General features: G+C 38.0%; 1 protein-coding gene across 6 annotated transcripts in view; it reads left to right on the top strand.

Moving 5' to 3' along the window:
• The window catches only part of Ars2 (arsenic resistance protein 2), a 223,893-nt gene that overhangs the window by 139,242 nt on the left and 65,267 nt on the right, over positions 1-19,384 (top strand). For 4 of the 6 annotated variants that reach the window (XM_067155112.2, XM_067155109.2, XM_067155107.2 and 1 more), the window contains one exon: positions 14,201-14,337. In XM_067155112.2, the coding sequence (XP_067011213.1) occupies positions 14,201-14,337 (137 nt within the window). The remainder of the gene's footprint in view (positions 1-14,200; positions 14,338-19,384) is intronic. The other 2 variants (XM_067155113.2, XM_067155108.2) reach the window with 1 other exon arrangement.

The raw sequence follows: 19,384 nt of genomic DNA, 5'->3' as shown, positions 1-19,384 counted from the left end.
CTGAAACTTTATTCTTTACCGTTGAAGTATACCAAAGAACATCGATGAATTCGTATTCATTTTCAGACCACAAACAAATGTCCCAATAGGGGCGAAAACAAAGTAATAAGTCCTCCAGGGTGGATTTTTATCAGAGTTGGAGAGCTTCATAATGGTGTATGTCCTCCACGAGCATTTATCACAGCTTGGCACCTACATGGCATGCTCCGTATAAGTCGATGGAGGTCATGTTGCGGTATCGGATCCCATTCTTCAATGAGAGCCTGTTCGAGGTCTTGGAGAGGCTGTGGTGCAACAGGACGCCCGCGAACACTTCTGTCAAGCCTGTTCCACACATGCTCTATGGGATTAAGGTCGGGACTCACTGCTGGCCATTCCAACTGTTGAATGTCCAGTTCTCGCAGGACAGCACTGGTGATGTGCGCTACATGAGCCCTGGCATTGTCATGCATGAATACAAATTCAGGGCCAACACCATATGCAGCAACTAACACATGCTGTAGCAGTATCTGCTTGATGTACCCTGCAGCGGTAAGATTACCACGGATGACGACAACATCTGTACGGCCATCAATACCGATGCCACCCCACACCATCACAGGATCTTGTTCAAATCGGTCGCCTTCCTGGACAACATTTGGCATGTACTGCTCCCCGCAGCGTCTCCATACACGTTGACGTCCATCACACTGTGTCACGGGAAATCTGGACTTGTCTCTGAACAACACCGGTCTCCATTGGCGAAGTTGCCAGTTGACGTGGGTATGGGCAAACAGAAGGTGAGCTACGCGATGTTGCTGCGTTAAACGGAGCACTCGAACAGGACGTCTGGGTTGTAAGGACACTTCTCTTAACCTGTTCCTTACAGTTTGGTCAGACACCGTGACTCCAGTGAACCTCCTGAGGTCTTGTTGCAGTTCTCTGGCAGTTGCTGAACGACGCTGCAACGCACAGATGGTCAGATATCGGTCATCCTGTGGGGTTGTCATGTGTCCACGACCTTGTCCAACCCTACTTGTGAACTGGTCTGTCTCATTTTAACGATTCCACAAGCGCTGAATAAATGACGGAGAGACATTGAGATCCACTGCAACACAATGAAAAGTACATCGTTCCTGAATTAAAGTGACTGCCCTTGCGACTTGAACCTCGTTAAGATGTCTCATGGGATGTCCTGGTTTGCGTACAACGTGTTCAAATAACTGCCGTAGTCTGTGTACCTCTCAACGACACACGGACACACCGCTATTCACTTTGTTTTGAGGGATCATCTGACAGTTTAATGTATGGCTACACCTACAGATGGAGTATAACTTAAATTTGACATACTCTGAGTAGCTAAGGTCTCAAGGTATGCTGTACGACCATTGGAACCCCACCTACCAAATGATATTTATTACATGTAATACCAAATTAACGTTCACATACCAGACGTTACAAACATGTTCCCCTCATTTTTTTGAATTGTGTATTTTCCCGGAGACTTTTCATCTTGACATGTCGAGAGTGAGTGTGTATGGGTAGGGTAAAAGAGATTCTCAATGTAGGTACATTTCTTAGCATTTAAAGTTCATATGAATGTAATAATTGAAAATTTAGCAAGTATTAGTCACAGAAGTGTTGAAGTTTGTTTGTTTGTTTGTTTGTTTGTTTGTTTGTTTGTATTACTTGTTATAAAGACAATACCAAATTGTGGGTAAGTTTGGCCACCCTGCAAATGAGAAAAACACACAGCTGTGAACAGAACTTCAGAATAGTTTAGGTGCATTTTGAGGCTGCACGCTCTTTTTCATAATGCAGTCTATTTTATAGCACGAGTAAAATGCCTCGAAGCAAAGGATGTTACAGCCAACATCACTTGTTTCCTGGCCACTTTACAACATTGCGTGCACCTCACTTGTTTCGAAGTAGTGGGACACCTCAACAAAATGCACTTCTCGCAACACGCGTGGGGATACTTTCATACTCTGTGTTCTTACATTTGTACTGCCAGTCATTGAAATAACTTGAAGACTGCACTAGCTGCTTCATCACACAACAGTTCGAATTTACTAATAAAAGTAACAATATAATATCAGAATAGTGATGAAAGTGTCGTTCTCTTGACTGTGTATGGACACACAGCCACTCGATAAGGCACAAAACTGTATGTCCCTTGCTTTTGTGTTGTGCAATAAGTCTCAAACTATGAACAGTGAACTCAGGAATATTTTTCCTCTTTATCAGTATAAGATCAACAATATTCAGATATTCACGTCTACAAATGTAGACTGTGGGCACATGTGGATTAAAGTCCTTAATAGAAGTTTGTTTTTTGCCTGATTAAGTTTCACGCAGAACAACACACTTACAATATTAAAAATAGTTTTTCAAACGCATTCAGAGCTTGGAGTACCCATATCTGCTAATTATATGAATCTCAACTACGATAAATTCCCATGAAGAGATAATGATACACCCGATCCGGGAGAAACATGATCATGAAGATTAGAGTGGGCAGTGGAAATTAAGTGCCATAACGATAATCATGATATCAAAGGTTGGGTTTGGACCGTTACTGGGAATGACCAGCGAACAGGCCATGAACTGGAGATGGGCCTCCTAGGCCATAGAAAAAAAGCATAAGAGGCTAGTCTGCATACAATACAAACCAAGAAATATTTAAAAGGGAAGTTTATTTTTAAAATCAGGAGAAAAGGATAATTACTCAAAATAGTATATATGGTGTATATATGGTTCTTACATCAGACTTCGTTTTCATGTCACCTTCACCAAGACCATGTTCATATGGTGAGGGCCTACTCATATAACAATAGCTTTACATACATAGTAGTTGTGTATTACTTTCATCTCAATACAACAGTAACCCATGACTTGGATTATAAATCCTGAAAAAGGGAGTAAATCTTCCCAACAGATATTCATCACATATATAGAACTCAACTCAAATGTTACCTCTCACACACAATAAGATCTTTAAAAAAAAAAAAAAAAAAAAAAAAAAAAAAAAAAAATCAAGGAATAGTTAGATTATAATCATCAGAGCCAATCACGGAAAGGTAATTAGTGAGCCAACTATTAAGCATGCGCAGAACACACAAAAATAAGAGGGAACTAGAATTAAGACAAACATGCTTGCCATCTTTTACTTCAAATGCCAAAAAAAAAAAAAAAAAAAAAAAAAAATGGGAGGAGGTTAGGGGGAAAAGGGGTTAATCACACCATCAATAAGGAGGAAATCCCATAGTTGATATACGCCCCTTACCGAGCTCGATAGCTGCAGTCGCTTAATTGCGGCCAGTATCCAGTATTCGGGAGATAGTAGGTTCGAACCCCACTATCGGCAGCCCTGAAAATGGTTTTCCGTGGTTTCCCATTTTCACACCAGGCAAATGCTGGGGCTGTACCTTAATTAAGGCCACGGCCGATTCCTTCCCACTCCTAGCCCTATCCTGTCCCATCGTCGCCATAAGACCTATCTGAGTCGGTGCGACGTAAAGCAACTAGCAAAAAAATATATATATATATACGCCCCATTAAACTACTCTGCCCTCATTATTTGAGGTCAAAAATGGCTGCAAGCAGAAAAATTAGCAAATAAATACAGTTATTGGCTCTCAGGGGGGAAAATAAGATACTTGCGTGTTCCGTCATTAATTGTACATTCTCTAAAGATTGACATGTAATTTTGCCAATACATCTATCAGGTATAGCTTATTGCAGCTCCTCGCATATACCTGTCCTCTACTTCATATTTAACTATTTCAAGGAAGAATGTGGGAATAGAAATAGCCACACTGTTAATCGAGTACAGAAATCATGATGGTGCTGAGTTCCTTCTTGCAGAGCTGTGTAGTTTGAAACTTGATAGTCGCAACTGTGTATAAAGATGATCAAATTGAACCGTGTGCACCAGAGTTATGAAATCTGGTTTGTTTCATAACTCAACAGAACGCCAGGTTTACTGTTAGTCAGGAAATATTTTCTTTGGTAGCCGCAGCAAAACTTAAACGGAATTGCTCTTTTGGGCATGGTTTTCAGAAACTTGCATAGGGCTTTGGCAGTGATTGGTTTAATACAGAACCAAAATAATATGGCACAACCTGACATTAATCTGGGACAAGTAAAATTACCTTTGAAAATTCAACTTCAAGGAGGATTAAATGGTGAATGTTAGTATGAATTATCAGACATGCTATTCGTTCGGATTTATTTCGTTAGAAGCTACCATAATCCTGAACAACTCCCACATAAGTTATTCCAGGCCTTCAAACCTTGGATTTTAAAAAAATTCTAACTTACTGTTGCACTCCATTCCTCTTCATAGTTCTGAATTCTCTCACTTTTTCCTTCTCCGTAATTCTGAATTCCCGTACTCTTAAGTTCCTCATACATAAACCTATCTGTTTTTGTAATTTTGATTTCATTGGTTTGCAATTCTTTCTGCACAGCGTTGTATGAGAGATCATTTCCTCAGTCATTGCAACTGTGTTATATCTTCGAAAAATGCTGCAGCAGTGGAAATCCACATGTGCTTTTCACTGCTAGCACCAGTTAGAGTCCAGGTAACATCACGGTCAATTACAAGGAATCGTCGTTTTGTTAACTCAAAAGCACATTACAAGCAGCTTGTCTTTTGCAATAATTTGATTTATCATGTTGTTTGCTTCACAGCCAGAGACGACATATCCACTTCTGATCCTCCGTTAACTGACGTGGCATGTCCTGCTGTAAACTGATGACACAGAATACCTATATATAAATGTCGTATGTATTACATCTCCTAAACCATGGGAGCTATTTCAACCAAACTTGGTACACTTGTGACTTAGTATCAAGAGACAAACAGCGTGGGGATAAGGCACCCTTGGGAGCGGGGGGAGGGGGCGAGATATTAAAATCATAGATAGTAGTGTCGAATCCATACTTTTTGTGGTCACTTGCATGAATAGTGACAACTCCGGAATTTTTTGAACTCTTAAGTTCAAACCCCTTCAGGGAGTGGGGGTCCAAGTGGGGAGTGGTGTATAAAAATAATTGAAAATAGTGTCGAATCCATAGTTTTTGGGGATGCTGACATGCATAGTGACACTCTCGATTTTTTTTATTAAGTCCAAGTTCAGAAGTCCAATTTCACCCCCACCCCCCGTGTAGTGGGGGTGATTGGGGATCGAGATACAAAAATGATCGAATAGTGTCGAATCCATAGTTTTCGGGATCGCTGAGATGAATGGTAACACTTTGGATTTTTAAAAATCCAAGTTAGCCCGCTTCGGGGTGGAGGCTAGGGATGATTGATATATAAAGGTAATCGAAAATAGTGTTGAATCGGTAGTTTTTGGGGTCGCTGAGATTAATAATGACACTCCGGATTTTTTATAACTCCAATTTCAGTCCCCTTTGGCATAGGGGGAGGAGGGGTAAGACAGAAATTGTCAAAAATGACCAAAATAATGGACACAGCCTGTGTAAGTTCCAGCATAGCTATCAACCAAAATTGATACAAGTATGACTTACTATTGGAGAAAGTACTCTTTAGGATAACACACCCCTGGAACCTCTAGGGGAGGGAGTGATTTATATATGTAACCAAAAACGAACAATAATAGTTTTCAGGACTACTGGAACGATTCTAATCAAACCTGTACACTTATGACTTAATATCAGGAGATAAACTGTTTGGGTGGGGGTGGGGGGGTACGACAACCTTAGCACCCCTATAGGTAGGTGTTGGAGTGGGTGAGATATAATAATAACCGAAAATAGGGTCACGTCAAAAGTTTTCGCAGTCGCTGAAATGAATAGTGTCACTCTTGTTGTCGTTTTAAGTCCTTCTTGAGCCCCACTTGGCAGGCGGGTAAGGAGTGAAGAAAAGAAAGTATCCAAGTGACCGAGATTATGGATGTTCGTGTACATTCCAGTATAACTGTCAACTGAACTTGGTACAAATATTACCTATTATCTGGAAAAAATACTGTGGGGGCAAGACATCCCTAGAAGTCCTAGATAAGGGGACGAAATATAGTTGTGACTAAAAACGGCCGATATTGTTAAATCCATAATTTTCGGGACTACGAGAGAGATTTCAAACAAACTTGGTCACTTATGACTTACTATCAGGAGACAAACTGCGTGGAGGTACAACAACCCTAGCACACCTACGAGGGGGCGAGATGTAGAAATAATCGAAAATAGTGTTGAATCTATTCTTTTCGAGGTCGCTGGGATGAATAGTGGCCATCAAAACTTTTTAGAAGTCCAATTTCTGCCTCCTTTCACATAGCAGCGAGAAAAGATGAAAAACAAAATTTCCAACATGGGCGAGATAACGGACATATGTGTGTGTTCCAGCATAGCTCTTATTCATTCAATCATTCATTCATTCATTCATTTTGCTTCCATAGACTGTACAATTACATATTTTGAAATATGCCAACAGTATAGGAGTTGTCGAGTGATTTTCTAATACTAACAATAATATATGCACAATAACGAACATTTTGAAAAAGAAGAAAAATAAAAAAACCAGAAACACCAAATACATCCATGTTAGAACAGCACGTCTTAATTTTTTAAATAATAAATAATATTAATAACCAATATTTACAAGACAAAATAAAAATCTATTGGTGTGGTGTTAATATGTACATAATCAATGTGACATTGACATATTTTTAAGGCTATATACTAGATATTAAGCGTTTACAAGTTAATAAGTAATAGCATCATTACCAGCACTTCATCGTATATTCTTCTGTACTATAGAAGCAGCTACTCAGCAGCAGACATTTTAAAGGTGTGGTAAATGAACTGATGGGACTAACATCTTTAATCTTATTTGGAAGCTTATTATACAATCTGATTCCAACCGAGTCTACATGTCTCAAGGCAATGGTTTTACTCTTGTGCTCGATAAAAATATTTCTTGTTCGCATCTGGTTACTGTGCTTGTCAAAATTCTTTCTGTAGTGATCAATATATATATTTTTTTTTATTTTTTTATTTTTTATTTTTTCACATGTACAATGCATTGCATGATGTATATGCTTGGTGCTGGGAGTATCGTTAGTCTCGTAAATAATGGTCTGCAATGAACTAACCTGTTACGTCTCGATATAATTCTGATAGTTCGTTTCTGTATTAGAAAAGTAACATCAAGGTTTGATTTGTAGCAGCCCCAGAGACAAATAGCGTAAGTGGTGACTGAATGGAAACATCCAAAATATGCTATTCTAACATATTCTTCACTACAACTATTAGACAAAATCCTTAGGCAAAACAAACAAAACTCAGAGACTTCCGTATTGTTTTAATATGACAATCCCATCTTAATTTTTCATCTGTGTGGACACCTAAAAATGTTGTGGTCAACGTATTTTTAATTGCTTTTGCTTTTGCATTTAGTATAAGGTTGTGTTTTTTTGCAGTTTTGTCATGGTAGTAAGATGCCTTGAATTCCATGTATTGGGTCTTTTTTTAAGTTCAGTGTTAATTTGTTTTTCCTGAACCATGATTCTAACCTGGACAAGACTGTATTTGCTGCAGTTTCTATAGACATAGGGTCAAGATTATTAATAATTATTTTGTATCACCAGCATACAGAACTGCAGTTTCTACTTGATTGTGAGGAAGATCATTCACATAGATCAAGAAAAGAACCAGGCCCCAAAATACTACCCTGCGGAATACCTTAATCTATGTTTTTTACCTGAGAGTGATGTGTCTCATTATGCCCTTTACTGTTACAATGTGTAATTTCAACAAACTGGAATCGTTTATCTAGATATGATCTAAACCAGTCGTTAACAATTCCTCTAAATCCAGTCTGATATAATTTGTGCAACAATATTTCATGATCAACAGTATTAAATGCCTTTGAAAGGTCAAGAAATAGTCCTATCACAGTTCCATAATTATCAAGAACATTTACGACCAACTGTGTAAAATGTGATAAAGCAGACAAAGTACTTCTGGCAGCTCTCAACTCTTGTTGTGCATTTTTTAACAGTTATATTTGATTACAAATTTAGTAAGGCGATATTTCATAGTACATTCAAATATTTTTGAAATAATAGTAAGTATTGATATTGGTCTGTAATTATGTAAATCGTGTTAAGTGTCCACTTTCAAAGATTGGGATAACTTGAGCTGTTTTTAGGAGATTAGGAAACTGACCACTAGAAAATGATTCACTTGCCCCCCCTCCCCAAAGGGGTCTGAACTTGGACTTCAAAAAATTCCGTAGTTGTCACTATTCATGTAAGTGACCCCAAAAAGTATGGATTCGACACTAATTTCTATGACTTACTATATAGAAAACATTACTATGGGGGTCAGATACACCTAGCACCCCTAGGGGTGGGGGTGAATTATTATAAAAAACACAGAAAGACTGGCAAAATGTGAAAAATAGAAGACAAATGTTCGTGTACAGTCCATACATTTTGAGGTCGCTGAGGTGAATAATTGCACTCCGGATGTCGTTCAGCCTCCTTCGGCATGGATATGAGAAGGGGTGGGAAAAAATGTTCAAAATGTCTGAAATTACGGACGTATGTATGTTTTTGTCCAGCATAGCCCTCTTACAAAGTATGTACACGTATGACTTCCTATCTGAAAAGAAAACACTGCTGATGTAAAACACCCCTAACATTCCTAGGGGAGATAGTGAAATACAAAAATAAACGAAGAGACTGATATCGGTGTCAAATATACAGGGTTATTCTAAATGATTGTTGTGGTTTCGTGAATTTTTTTTGAAAACGTGGATAACGTACCATTTTTATTGTTGCAGTAACGGTTAGACAAACTCTCAAAGATTTGTTTTACATCAACTGTAGTACATACATTACCACCAGATGGCAGTAATAGCAGTGTTTAACAAAATGACGGTTAGCGGTAAGGAGAAAGCTTTTTGTGCTCTTGAATTTCATCAACACCGATTCGTTACCAGAGTCCAGCGCCATTTTCGGACAAAATACACGGAGTAGCCTCCTTCCGACAACTTTATTCGCAGATGGTACGCACAGTTTGTGGATACAGGTTGTTTGTGCAAAGGGAAAAGCAGTGGGCACCCGCTGTGTCAGAAACGGATGAGAATCGGATTAGGGGCGTTTATCTCCGTAGTCCTGAGAAATCAGCTACGAGATGTACCAGGGAGCTGCAAGTTCCTCAAACCACAGTATGGCGTGTATTACGAAGGCGCCTAAAGGTAAAGCCATATCGCCTACAATTGCGTGAAGCACTAACAGCTAATGACAAAGCCCTACGTTTCAACTTTTGCATGGCACTACAGCAGCGGATTGAAGAAGTAGTTTTCAATGACGAAGCTACTTTTCATGTAAGTGGAAAGGCATACAAACAAAACGTCCGCATTTGGGGTGCAACGAACCTCCATTGTTATGTGGAACACATGCAAGACTCTCCTAAGGTGAATGTGTTCCGTGCCGTTTCAAACACGAAAGTCTATGGCCCGTTCTTCTTCAATGAACAGACAGTAACAGGGCTTACTTACCTGGATATGCTCAAAGCATGGCTGTTACCCCAGTTGAATGACGATAGGGATGATTACGTGTTGCAACAGGGTGCACCACCTCATTTTCACGGGGAGGTTAGAGCATTTTTAAACCGGAAACTTCCACAACGATGGATGGGACGCGGAACGGAAGGTGATCTGATGCTCCTACCCTTTCCACCATGTTCACCAGATCTTACACCAGGCGATTTCTTCCTCTGGGGATACGTTAAAGCTCAGGTATTTGTTCCTCCTCTACCGGTGGATATTCAGGAAGTGAAGCAGCGCATCCAAGTCGCCTTCAAAAGCATCACCGCTGCCATGTTGACTCTTCTGTGGGAAGAGATGGACTATCGAGTAGATATGTGTGGTGACACAAGGCGCACATGTCGAGCATTTGTAATGTATGTCAAAATAACTTTGAGTTACAGTACGCAATAAAACAAGATTCATATTCCTACATCAATTGCACTGTGAGTTATGAATTTTTGCAACTCCGACAATCATTCAGAATAACCCTGTATTGTTAAGGAGGTTACTGAGTTGAACTGTGACATTCTGATGGTTAAGTCATAGTTAGCCGCAATCAGTATGGATGTTGAGAAGCGGTGAAAATGAATGTAAATATAGCTGTGATTATGAAAGTATGTGGATTTGTACCAGAATAGCTCTCAACGAAACATGGTAGGCTACACACGACTTACCATCTGACAAAAAATACTATGGAGATGAAAAATCACAGCCCGCGCTGGGGGGTGGTGAATGAGAGGGGATGACATGTAAAAATAATGGAAAATAAACCGATATTAATGTCGAAATTCATGGTTTATGTGTCGCTGGTAAGAATTGTGACACACTGGTTACCGTTTAAGTTCAAATTCAACCTCCATTGAGACGCGAGCTCAGGAGGGCCTAAAAGTTGTTGTTTGTCCAACCCTTGTACCATTTCCCTACAGGGTCGAGTATGAAGTGAGATGAATCTGTCGTGGTGGGTTTTTATGGCCGGATGCCCTTCCTGACGTCAACCTCATCAGAGGAGTTAATGAAATGAATAACGTGATATACGATATGATAATAGGGAGATGGTGAAACCCAATGCCGGCACATAGCCTACTCCTGTCGAATAGCACCAAGGAGTCTTCTCGAGGCTTAACGTCCTCATCCGACGGACGAATCACCATCAACAGCGTCATTTGCCCTCACTCCGTACGAGCACTGCGGAGAGGTTTGGAATTTAATCCAGACTGTTGGCACGCAAACTAGTGATTAGAAATTGTATACCACCACCTCCCCTACCCTGCGGCCAACATTCTGATAGCGAAATTTTTTCGACCAACGGGACTTGAACCAGCTAACCTCGGTGTCAGACCGTTTAGACTTCAGTGCCTTAATGATCATGGCCACCAGGCGGCTTGAGAAGGGCCTAAAAGTAAATAGTTTAAAATTACCGACATTAGTGTCGAATCCACTGCTTTTGGGGTCGCAAGTCCGATTGTGATGATCTCAATGTCAGCTTAAATCGTGTACATCATACGTATAGTGCAATGGGTAAATACATATAGTTATCACTTTTTTTTTTTTTTTTTTTTTTTTTTGAAAGGATCAATTACTTCCCAGTCAATTCTAACTTCCACAAGGACAATGTTTTACTTGAAAATTAAATAATCTAAAACTTGACATCACATAGATCTAAATAACTCTAAAACTACACAATAGATCGTAACATCAACATCTCAAAAAGAATTCTACCGTCGCCATAAGAACTACCTGTGTTGGTGCGACATAAGGCAAATTCTAAAAAGAAAAAGAAAAAAAAGAATTCTGTAAGCATTTGATTCACACTTGAACTAAGTGATAATACAATTATTAAAAGTAAACATTCAAAAACTATGTAGGCAACGCTATCGTGTATATAGTTCCTGAGAAGTCCTCCATTAAGAACTGTTTGGTAATGACCACTGACACCTCAAACACTCATTTGTCTATGTTTGAAGGCCTCAGCCCAGTAGGCTTCTGGCCCTAAAATGTATTTCTGCCACGGAAAACTTAAATTTTTCACGTGTGACCACACGTCTGATAGGTGTACTAACCACCATTGCATTCAGCAGTGTGCGACACAGGTTTTCAAACTGGACCTACCATGTTCTCACACGTTTGAAAGACATAACATGGTTGCAGCGACTTATGGAACGACCTCCATGTAGTGACTCTGAGGATACCTTTGAATTTGTCTAAAATTTTGTTCAGTTTTGGTATTATGGTTTTTCTTTTTTGTTTTTTGTGTATATATTTTTTTTTTTCAGGCCTGTTTTTTTCTTTATTTTTGTTCTGTTACTCTCCTCTTAGGTCTAATAACTTCTGCACATGATTGGACGGACATGCCTGGAGCAATACAAAATGGCAACTCCGATGTACTTTTTTTCCAAGTAGTCATTCTGATTATTTCACAAAAATTACGTTTGATCATGTTTTGATGATAACTTAATAGAGGAGACATGGGTGCTGAAGTTTATTTTATTTTTATTTAGAATGCCATCTTGGAGAGAATTGTTTTCCCCATCCCTGCCACCACAATTTTAAACTGCTTCTGATTGCACATAGCAAATACACAGCAGAGAATCTGCAGTACACCATATGTTGAGTTGACTGAATTGTGGCTGCAAGCAAGTGAGCCGCTGGAGTGGCAGAAACATAATCTGGAAACAGAAATGTTCGGCAGTGATTTCCTGGGAAATTGTATGAAAGCGGTGTTGTCACCTGAAAAAATGCAAATTGTGTTAAATACGGTCAAAATCCTCAATAGTAGGGAATCTGTATATTTGAGGAATAGACATTAAGAAGATGGGACCAACAGAAGAAGGAATCAGTAGTAGGAAAATGTAAATTGCGGGAAAATTAAAACAGGTTCTACTCTATACCGTAATATGAAAAAGATCCAATGAATATACTTCAAATCAACAAGCTAGGATGGAAGAGGGAAAGCCACACATAGGGGGAGCACGGTTATAGATAATTGCAGGCAGATGAGCAAAGAGCAAGTCGAGATAAGAGAAGTAAGGAGAAACCTGAAAACACTAAAGAATTAGGACAAACATCTATCTTCACACACTGTGGCTGTCGTAGGTCTCACCTGTTATATTAGTCATTGGGTGGTATCTTGCTACATCTCTATATTCCTCCTATATGAAATAGGATAAACACAGCGACAGCATCGCACGAGGGAACCACAGAAAGAGCAGAAGAGAGCAAACTTCTTCGTATACTATTGTCATCCTCGTGTATAGCCCCCCCTGCTGTGCCCAAGCAGACAGGTTCAATCCTAGCTCCGTCCAGTAGTATTTGAAGGGGCTCAAGTACGCCAGACTGGTATCGATAAATTTACCGGCGTGTAAGAGAACAAAATACTGCCTCCTCCTAAATCTATAAAAGTTGTTAGTAGGATGTAAATCCAAAGAAAAGCATTACTTGAAAGTTCATGATTTGTTAGGGAATAAAAGATGATAGGGATATAGATTCGCTTAGGGAACCTGCATTATTTGTCTGGAATGAGTACATTTATAATACCAATACAATATGCAGTGGCCTCCACGGTATGCACTAGCCATGCTTCTTGGTAGGTGTGTTATTTACCAACTGATGAGCCCAAATTACCACACTGAGGCAAAACTCTGGCAACAGGAATGCGTTAGCCTGAAAATTCATAGTGTCCGATAATGGGTCCATTATATTGGTATTATAGAATAAAAATATGTAACTTTATTAATTTTGGGTGTGCCGTTAATGGGGGAACTGGTGAGTGATTACCTACAAACAGTAAGGAGAAACTCATGTACACTATTTCAACCAGACATTAGCATGGGTGTCTAATGCTAATCACAATATCACTAGTAGAGACCTACAGATTTATGGATAACAAAGCAAAAATTCTTAAATACTGATCATAGGGAGACTTGCAGACTGTATTGATATTTTATTATATTTAAAAAGGTTTCTTCAGAACAGGCTAGGAGGGAGAATTGAGACTTATGAAGGGGTCTATTTGAAGGTGGCAGTGAATGAAGTTTTAGTGATAGTCCCTACCCTTTTATGATTTCATGCTTGCCATTGTGTACTCTTTCTGTCACTTCCTCTTCCCACTCTGATCTGTCTTTGTTTTATCCTGTTATGTCTTTTTTCTTTAAAATGTTTCTCCCTTTCTGCGCATGACTGATTAATCACTGTTCCTTTTCTCTAACAGAGTTACATGGCTTGCAAAAAATTGTATAAGACATGAAATATAAGAAATAGTTCTCTGCTTTTTGGCATCTATTCCAAGAAAATAATACAGAAAATATTTGAGTTTATTTGTAGACCTTTGTCTAAACTCCCACTCCATCTTGCGTGTCCGAGATGAAAAGAAAATTTGGGATAAAAGTAAGGATTTTACTGACAAACTCCGCAGTTTTTTTCACATAAATTAGGGTTTGTTATATAGTGAGGCCCGTATTCAAGTAAGGAATTAGGATAATTTTCAGTTTATCAGAATGAATCTTGGAAAATTGGTTTTTGTGTTTCTGTAGCCATTGGTGAAGTGTGAGCCCTCTCCAGTGCTGTAGCGAGAAGACTCTTAACATAAGCTGCCCTACTTGACTGAATATAAAGTCATGTAGGGCTAAACACGACAATCTCTTTTGAATACGAGTGTAGTTCTCTTCTCAGGTCACTCCACAGGAACTGAGCGACTACTGTCGGACGTTCGAACAGAAGATCGCCTCCTTCCTGCAGCCCGCCACCAAGATCTCCAACGAGGAGTTCAGCAAGCTCGGTCACAAAGATCCTGATGTGTATCCTTAAGCAATAGAAATGTTTAAAAATTAGTATATATTTGTACTGTTGGTAATGAAATGAAATGGCGTATGGCTTTTAGTGCCGGGAGTGTCAGAGGACATGATGGTTAAAATTTCCGACCCTGCCAGGAATTTAACCCAAGACCCCTGTGTCCAAAGGCCAGCACGCTAACCATTTAGACATAGAGCTGGACTGTACTGTTGGTAAGTCTCTTCCATTCTATTCATGCCTGTCTTGTTATTTTTGTGTTAAGATGGATGTTGTACTTTTCAGTGTTGACTTTGAGACTTCCAGTCTGGCACGATACAATTTTGATAAAACTCTAGTGCTTACCTGGGGAAAAAAACAAAACAGAGTTTTTTTTTTTTTTTCCTCCCCCCGTTGGTTTTGGCCTACTAGGAACCATGGGACTCGTCGTGGCTGTTAGTTATTGTCTTCTGCTTTTTCTTGGCCCAGTACGCTTTAATTTTCTTGCCTGCTTCCTCCCATCCGTGGTCCCTCTACTCTCTTTTTGCTTGTGAGGGACAGTGGGAAGACTCCCTGTCGGCACCGAGATTGGTTCTCTCTTTCACAAGTTGGTTTACGTCGCACAGTCACAGATGGGTCTTACGGGAAGGGGCTAGGAGTGGGAAGGAAGCCGCCATGGCCTTAAGGTACAGCCCCAGCATTTTACCCGGTGTGAAAATGGAAAACCATCTTCAGGGTTGTCGACAGTGGGTTTCGAACCCACTATCTCCTGAATACTGGGTACTGTTTGCACTTAAGCGACTGCAGCTATCAAAAAAACAATATATATACAAATCTCCACCTTATCAATACAAATTTATTTCACATTAAGCAGGTAAATATAGTCAAATAGTCAAGACTAGTTTCGACCCCTAGGGGGTCATCCTCAGTTGACATGCATTAAAAATTGTATTGTTCATAAAAACATCACATATAGTGGTAAAAGTTTAGACTAATTTAGACTGATCATTAATGTTGGTATGTCTAATGCATGACTAGTGTGCATCGTTCATGAAGACACATATCACCTTACTGCTACTACCATCCAATTTTTAGGTTATATAATATGGAACACACATATGTTTGTGTAACTCAACAGTGGCAAGTTCAACTATATACACAATTGGCTATTGATTAGTCACATGAAAGTACAGAACACTGGCTTGAACATTTCTGATTGAGGTGTCAATGCAACACCTTACTTGCATACATCCTAGAAACTAAATTCAGTTTGTAAGGCCCATTACTTCTGATTGAAACTTAGTATGAAGTTAAAATTTGAATAAAAATATTTGCTAATGTAGACATTAAAATGTTGTTAAAATGGGCATATAGTCAAAAACAGTGGTATGTATGCCACACATGTCTAGTTAAAAATACATTACATTGATGTTGTTTATGTGCGGTACAACATGTACACTGATTTGAAATAAATGAGGTTTGTATATATAGTGTTCCAACAAAATGGATCCGTAAAAAATATTATATGTAAAGACAATTGGTATTATAATGATCCGCTGCAGATCAGGTAATGCTATTTATTTATCTGGAGATATTATTGGCAGCTACAGATGTTGGAGTATATTAGAAATGTTAATGGAGCATGTTTTCTTCCGTAGTCGCGATGTTTATAGTTGGTGGCATTAGTCAAATATGTTGAAAGTTATGCGTCTTGGTGCACGTTGATTTGTCCTGGAAGCTTATATGTTGTAAAAAACAAGGTGGAGTGTCTGGAAATAGAAATAATAGTGTGATAATGTTGTGGATAGAAAGTGTAATAGTGAATCGTATGTCGTTTTACTTACGTATAGTGTTGGAACCGTGCGTTCTTTGTAGCTGCCTGTTGGGATCTGATACGTGTAGCTCTGAGATTGTAGTTAGCGGCGGTAGAGGGGAGGTTTGGGGGGATGGGTGGAGTGTTAGTGATGGGAGTGGGGTTGGAGGGGAGAGGGTTTTGGGGCGGTTGATTTGAACATATCGATTTTTGTTTGCTTATTCTTTTGATATAGAAATCTTTTAATAAGGGAATTACTGCATGAAAAAGAATATTGTTTCTGTCTATACTTTCATTTAGGTTGGAGTTTGGATTCACGTATTTGTCTAAATTTATGTAAAATTCTTCTATTATACTGAGCAAGGGACTTTTTGGGTTCATATTAAGGATTTGCATGTCGTTCTTAATGTCCGTGAAATTATGTTTTTGATCGTCAATATGCTGACCCATAGCTGAGAAATGTCTGTGTTTGACGGCGTTTACATGTTCATTATATCGTATTAAAAAACTTCTACCGGTAAGTCCTATATAGCTGGCTCGGCAGTCGTTGCATTTTGGGCGATAGACTCCTGAGTGATTGTATTTATTTATGTTATTAACTGATTTGGAATTGTATAGTATGTTGGTGTTATTGCGTGCCGTTTTATATGCTATTTTTAGGCCTTGTTTTTTGAAGATATTTGTTATGGGATGTATATGGTTATTGTTGTAAGTAAACAGTGCATATTCTTTTTTATTTTTAGTGATTCTGGTTAGCTTGGTTTTAGGTTGGTTTTTGACTTTATTGATGATCCGGTTTATCATTTCTCTTTTATATCCGTTTTGTTTTGCTATTTCATGGATTGTGTTTAGTTCTTTATTTAGATTTTCCTTTGAAAGTGGAATGTTGTATGCTCTATGAATCATACTATAGTATGCAGCTCTTTTATGGGCATGTGGGTGGGTGGAGTCTATCTTTATTGTATTTGATGTGTGGGTAGGTTTTCTATATATATTGTATGTTAGGTGGTTGTTATGTCTGGTTATGGATATGTCTAAGTAGTTTATGGTATTGTTGTGTTCAGTGTCCATGGTAAATTTAATGTGGGGATCTATTCTATTTAGTTGTTCTAGGATTATGTTTTCATTAGTATGTCTATTGTCCATGATTATAAATGCATCATCGACAAACCTGCACCAATAGATGATATTTTCTATTTTTTTAATTTCTTGGTGTTCTAAGTAATCCATATATATATCAGCTATTATGCCTGATATTGGTGATCCCATGGGTAATCCTTTTTGTTGATAGATAGTGTCATGGAACTTGAAATAATTGTTATTGATAGCAAATTGTAAAAGTTTAATAAATTCATCTATTTCCAATTTGCTTAGCTTACTGTGGTTATAAAGGTTGGATTCTATGATAGTGATAGTTTTTTGTGTGGGTATATTGGGATACATGTTTGTTATATCATATGTTGCTAGCTTGTAGAAGTGTTCTATTCTTATATTCTTAGTAATGTTGCAGAAATCTATTGAGTTTTTTATGGTTTTGTTTGCTTGAAAAACGTAATGTTTTTTAAGGAATTTTTGTATGTATTTGGATAATTTATAAATAGGGCTTGGTCTATAATTTATTATGGGTCTCATGGGAATGTTGTTTTTATGGATCTTAGGATAAGCTTTAGCTGTAGGTATCCCTGGATTCATGGTGGTTAATTTTGCAGTTTCCTGTTCGTTCAAAAGAAAATTGGTGTTTTTTAGGAGAATTTTTAAGTTTTTCTGGATACTGTTAGTAGGATCTTTAGTCTTGATTTGAAAAGTTTCATCTTGAAAGCAGGTTTTTGTTTTTGTTATATATTCCTCTTTATCCATAATAACTGTAGTGTTTCCTTTATCTGCCTTTGTTACTATTAGGTTATTTTGCTGGATTTTATTTTTGAGTACCTTAATTTGTGTTTGGTTTGTGATATCTTGATTCTGAGGTTTTTGAGTGATCTTATCAACATATTGTGGTAGTGTTTTTTTAATTTCATATCTAATTTCATTTTGTTTTTCTTGGGGTATTTTGTTTAGAGCATCTTCTGTTTCAGTAATAATAGTGGCTATGTTTTCAAATACTGAATTGTTTTTCCAGTTATGTTTTGGTCCTTTGCTCAGTATAGTTGTTTCTTTTTCATTGAATGTTGTGTTAGTTAGGTTTTGGAGTGGGGGATGGAAAATATGTTGGTTGTTATCAGTAGAAACAGTAATATGTTGTCTATACTGTGTATGGTTGGTTTGGTTTAGTGATGCCTTGAGTGCGTTAAGTTTCTTGTTTAAGGTATTCTGCTTCTGTATGGCTATGTTTTCTATCTTTTCGTTAGTTATTTGTTGGAAGTTGCTCCAGTATGTGTGTGGTAGCTCATGTGAGGCTTTAAGGTGTGCTTCATACATTTGTATGTTGAGGTGTTGTTTTTTCCTATACATAAATTTAATTTCTTCTTTAAGCCATATTCGATTGGTTTTGTTTTGGGTATTTTGGGTTTGATATGTGCTTCTATGTTTATTATTATATTTCCTAAGAAATTTAGGAGTTAGATTATTAAGTAGGCATTGTTTTAAGAAAGTGATGTTTTTGACAATATTTGTGATCTTAATCTTCAGATTTTGGTATCTGTGTGCCATTTTTCTTGCCTGGTTGGCTTTTCTACTGTTATTTATAAGTTTCATTTCCGTATTGATGGATATTACTTTACAGAAAAACAATATATATACAAATCTCCACCTTATCAATACAAATTTATTTCACATTAAGCAGGTAAATATAGTCAAATAGTCAAGACTAGTTTCGACCCCTAGGGGGTCATCCTCAGTTGACATGCATTAAACATTAGACATACCAACATTAATGATCAGTCTAAATTAGTCTAAACTTTTACCACTATATGTGATGTTTTTATGAACAATACAATTTTTAATGCATGTCAACTGAGGATGACCCCCTAGGGGTCGAAACTAGTCTTGACTATTTGACTATATTTACCTGCTTAATGTGAAATAAATTTGTATTGATAAGGTGGAGATTTGTATATATATTGTTTTTCTGTAAAGTAATATCCATCAATACGGAAATGAAACTTATAAATAACAGTAGAAAAGCCAACCAGGCAAGAAAAATGGCACACAGATACCAAAATCTGAAGATTAAGATCACAAATACTGTCAAAAACATCACTTTCTTAAAACAATGCCTACTTAATAATCTAACTCCTAAATTTCTTAGGAAATATAATAATAAA

This window comes from Anabrus simplex, chromosome 10, assembly GCF_040414725.1.
Source record: "Anabrus simplex isolate iqAnaSimp1 chromosome 10, ASM4041472v1, whole genome shotgun sequence".
Classification (NCBI taxonomy): domain Eukaryota; kingdom Metazoa; phylum Arthropoda; class Insecta; order Orthoptera; family Tettigoniidae; genus Anabrus; species Anabrus simplex.
The sequence above is the reverse complement of the archived record's forward strand: the minus strand, read 5'-3'. Positions and strand labels throughout refer to the sequence as shown.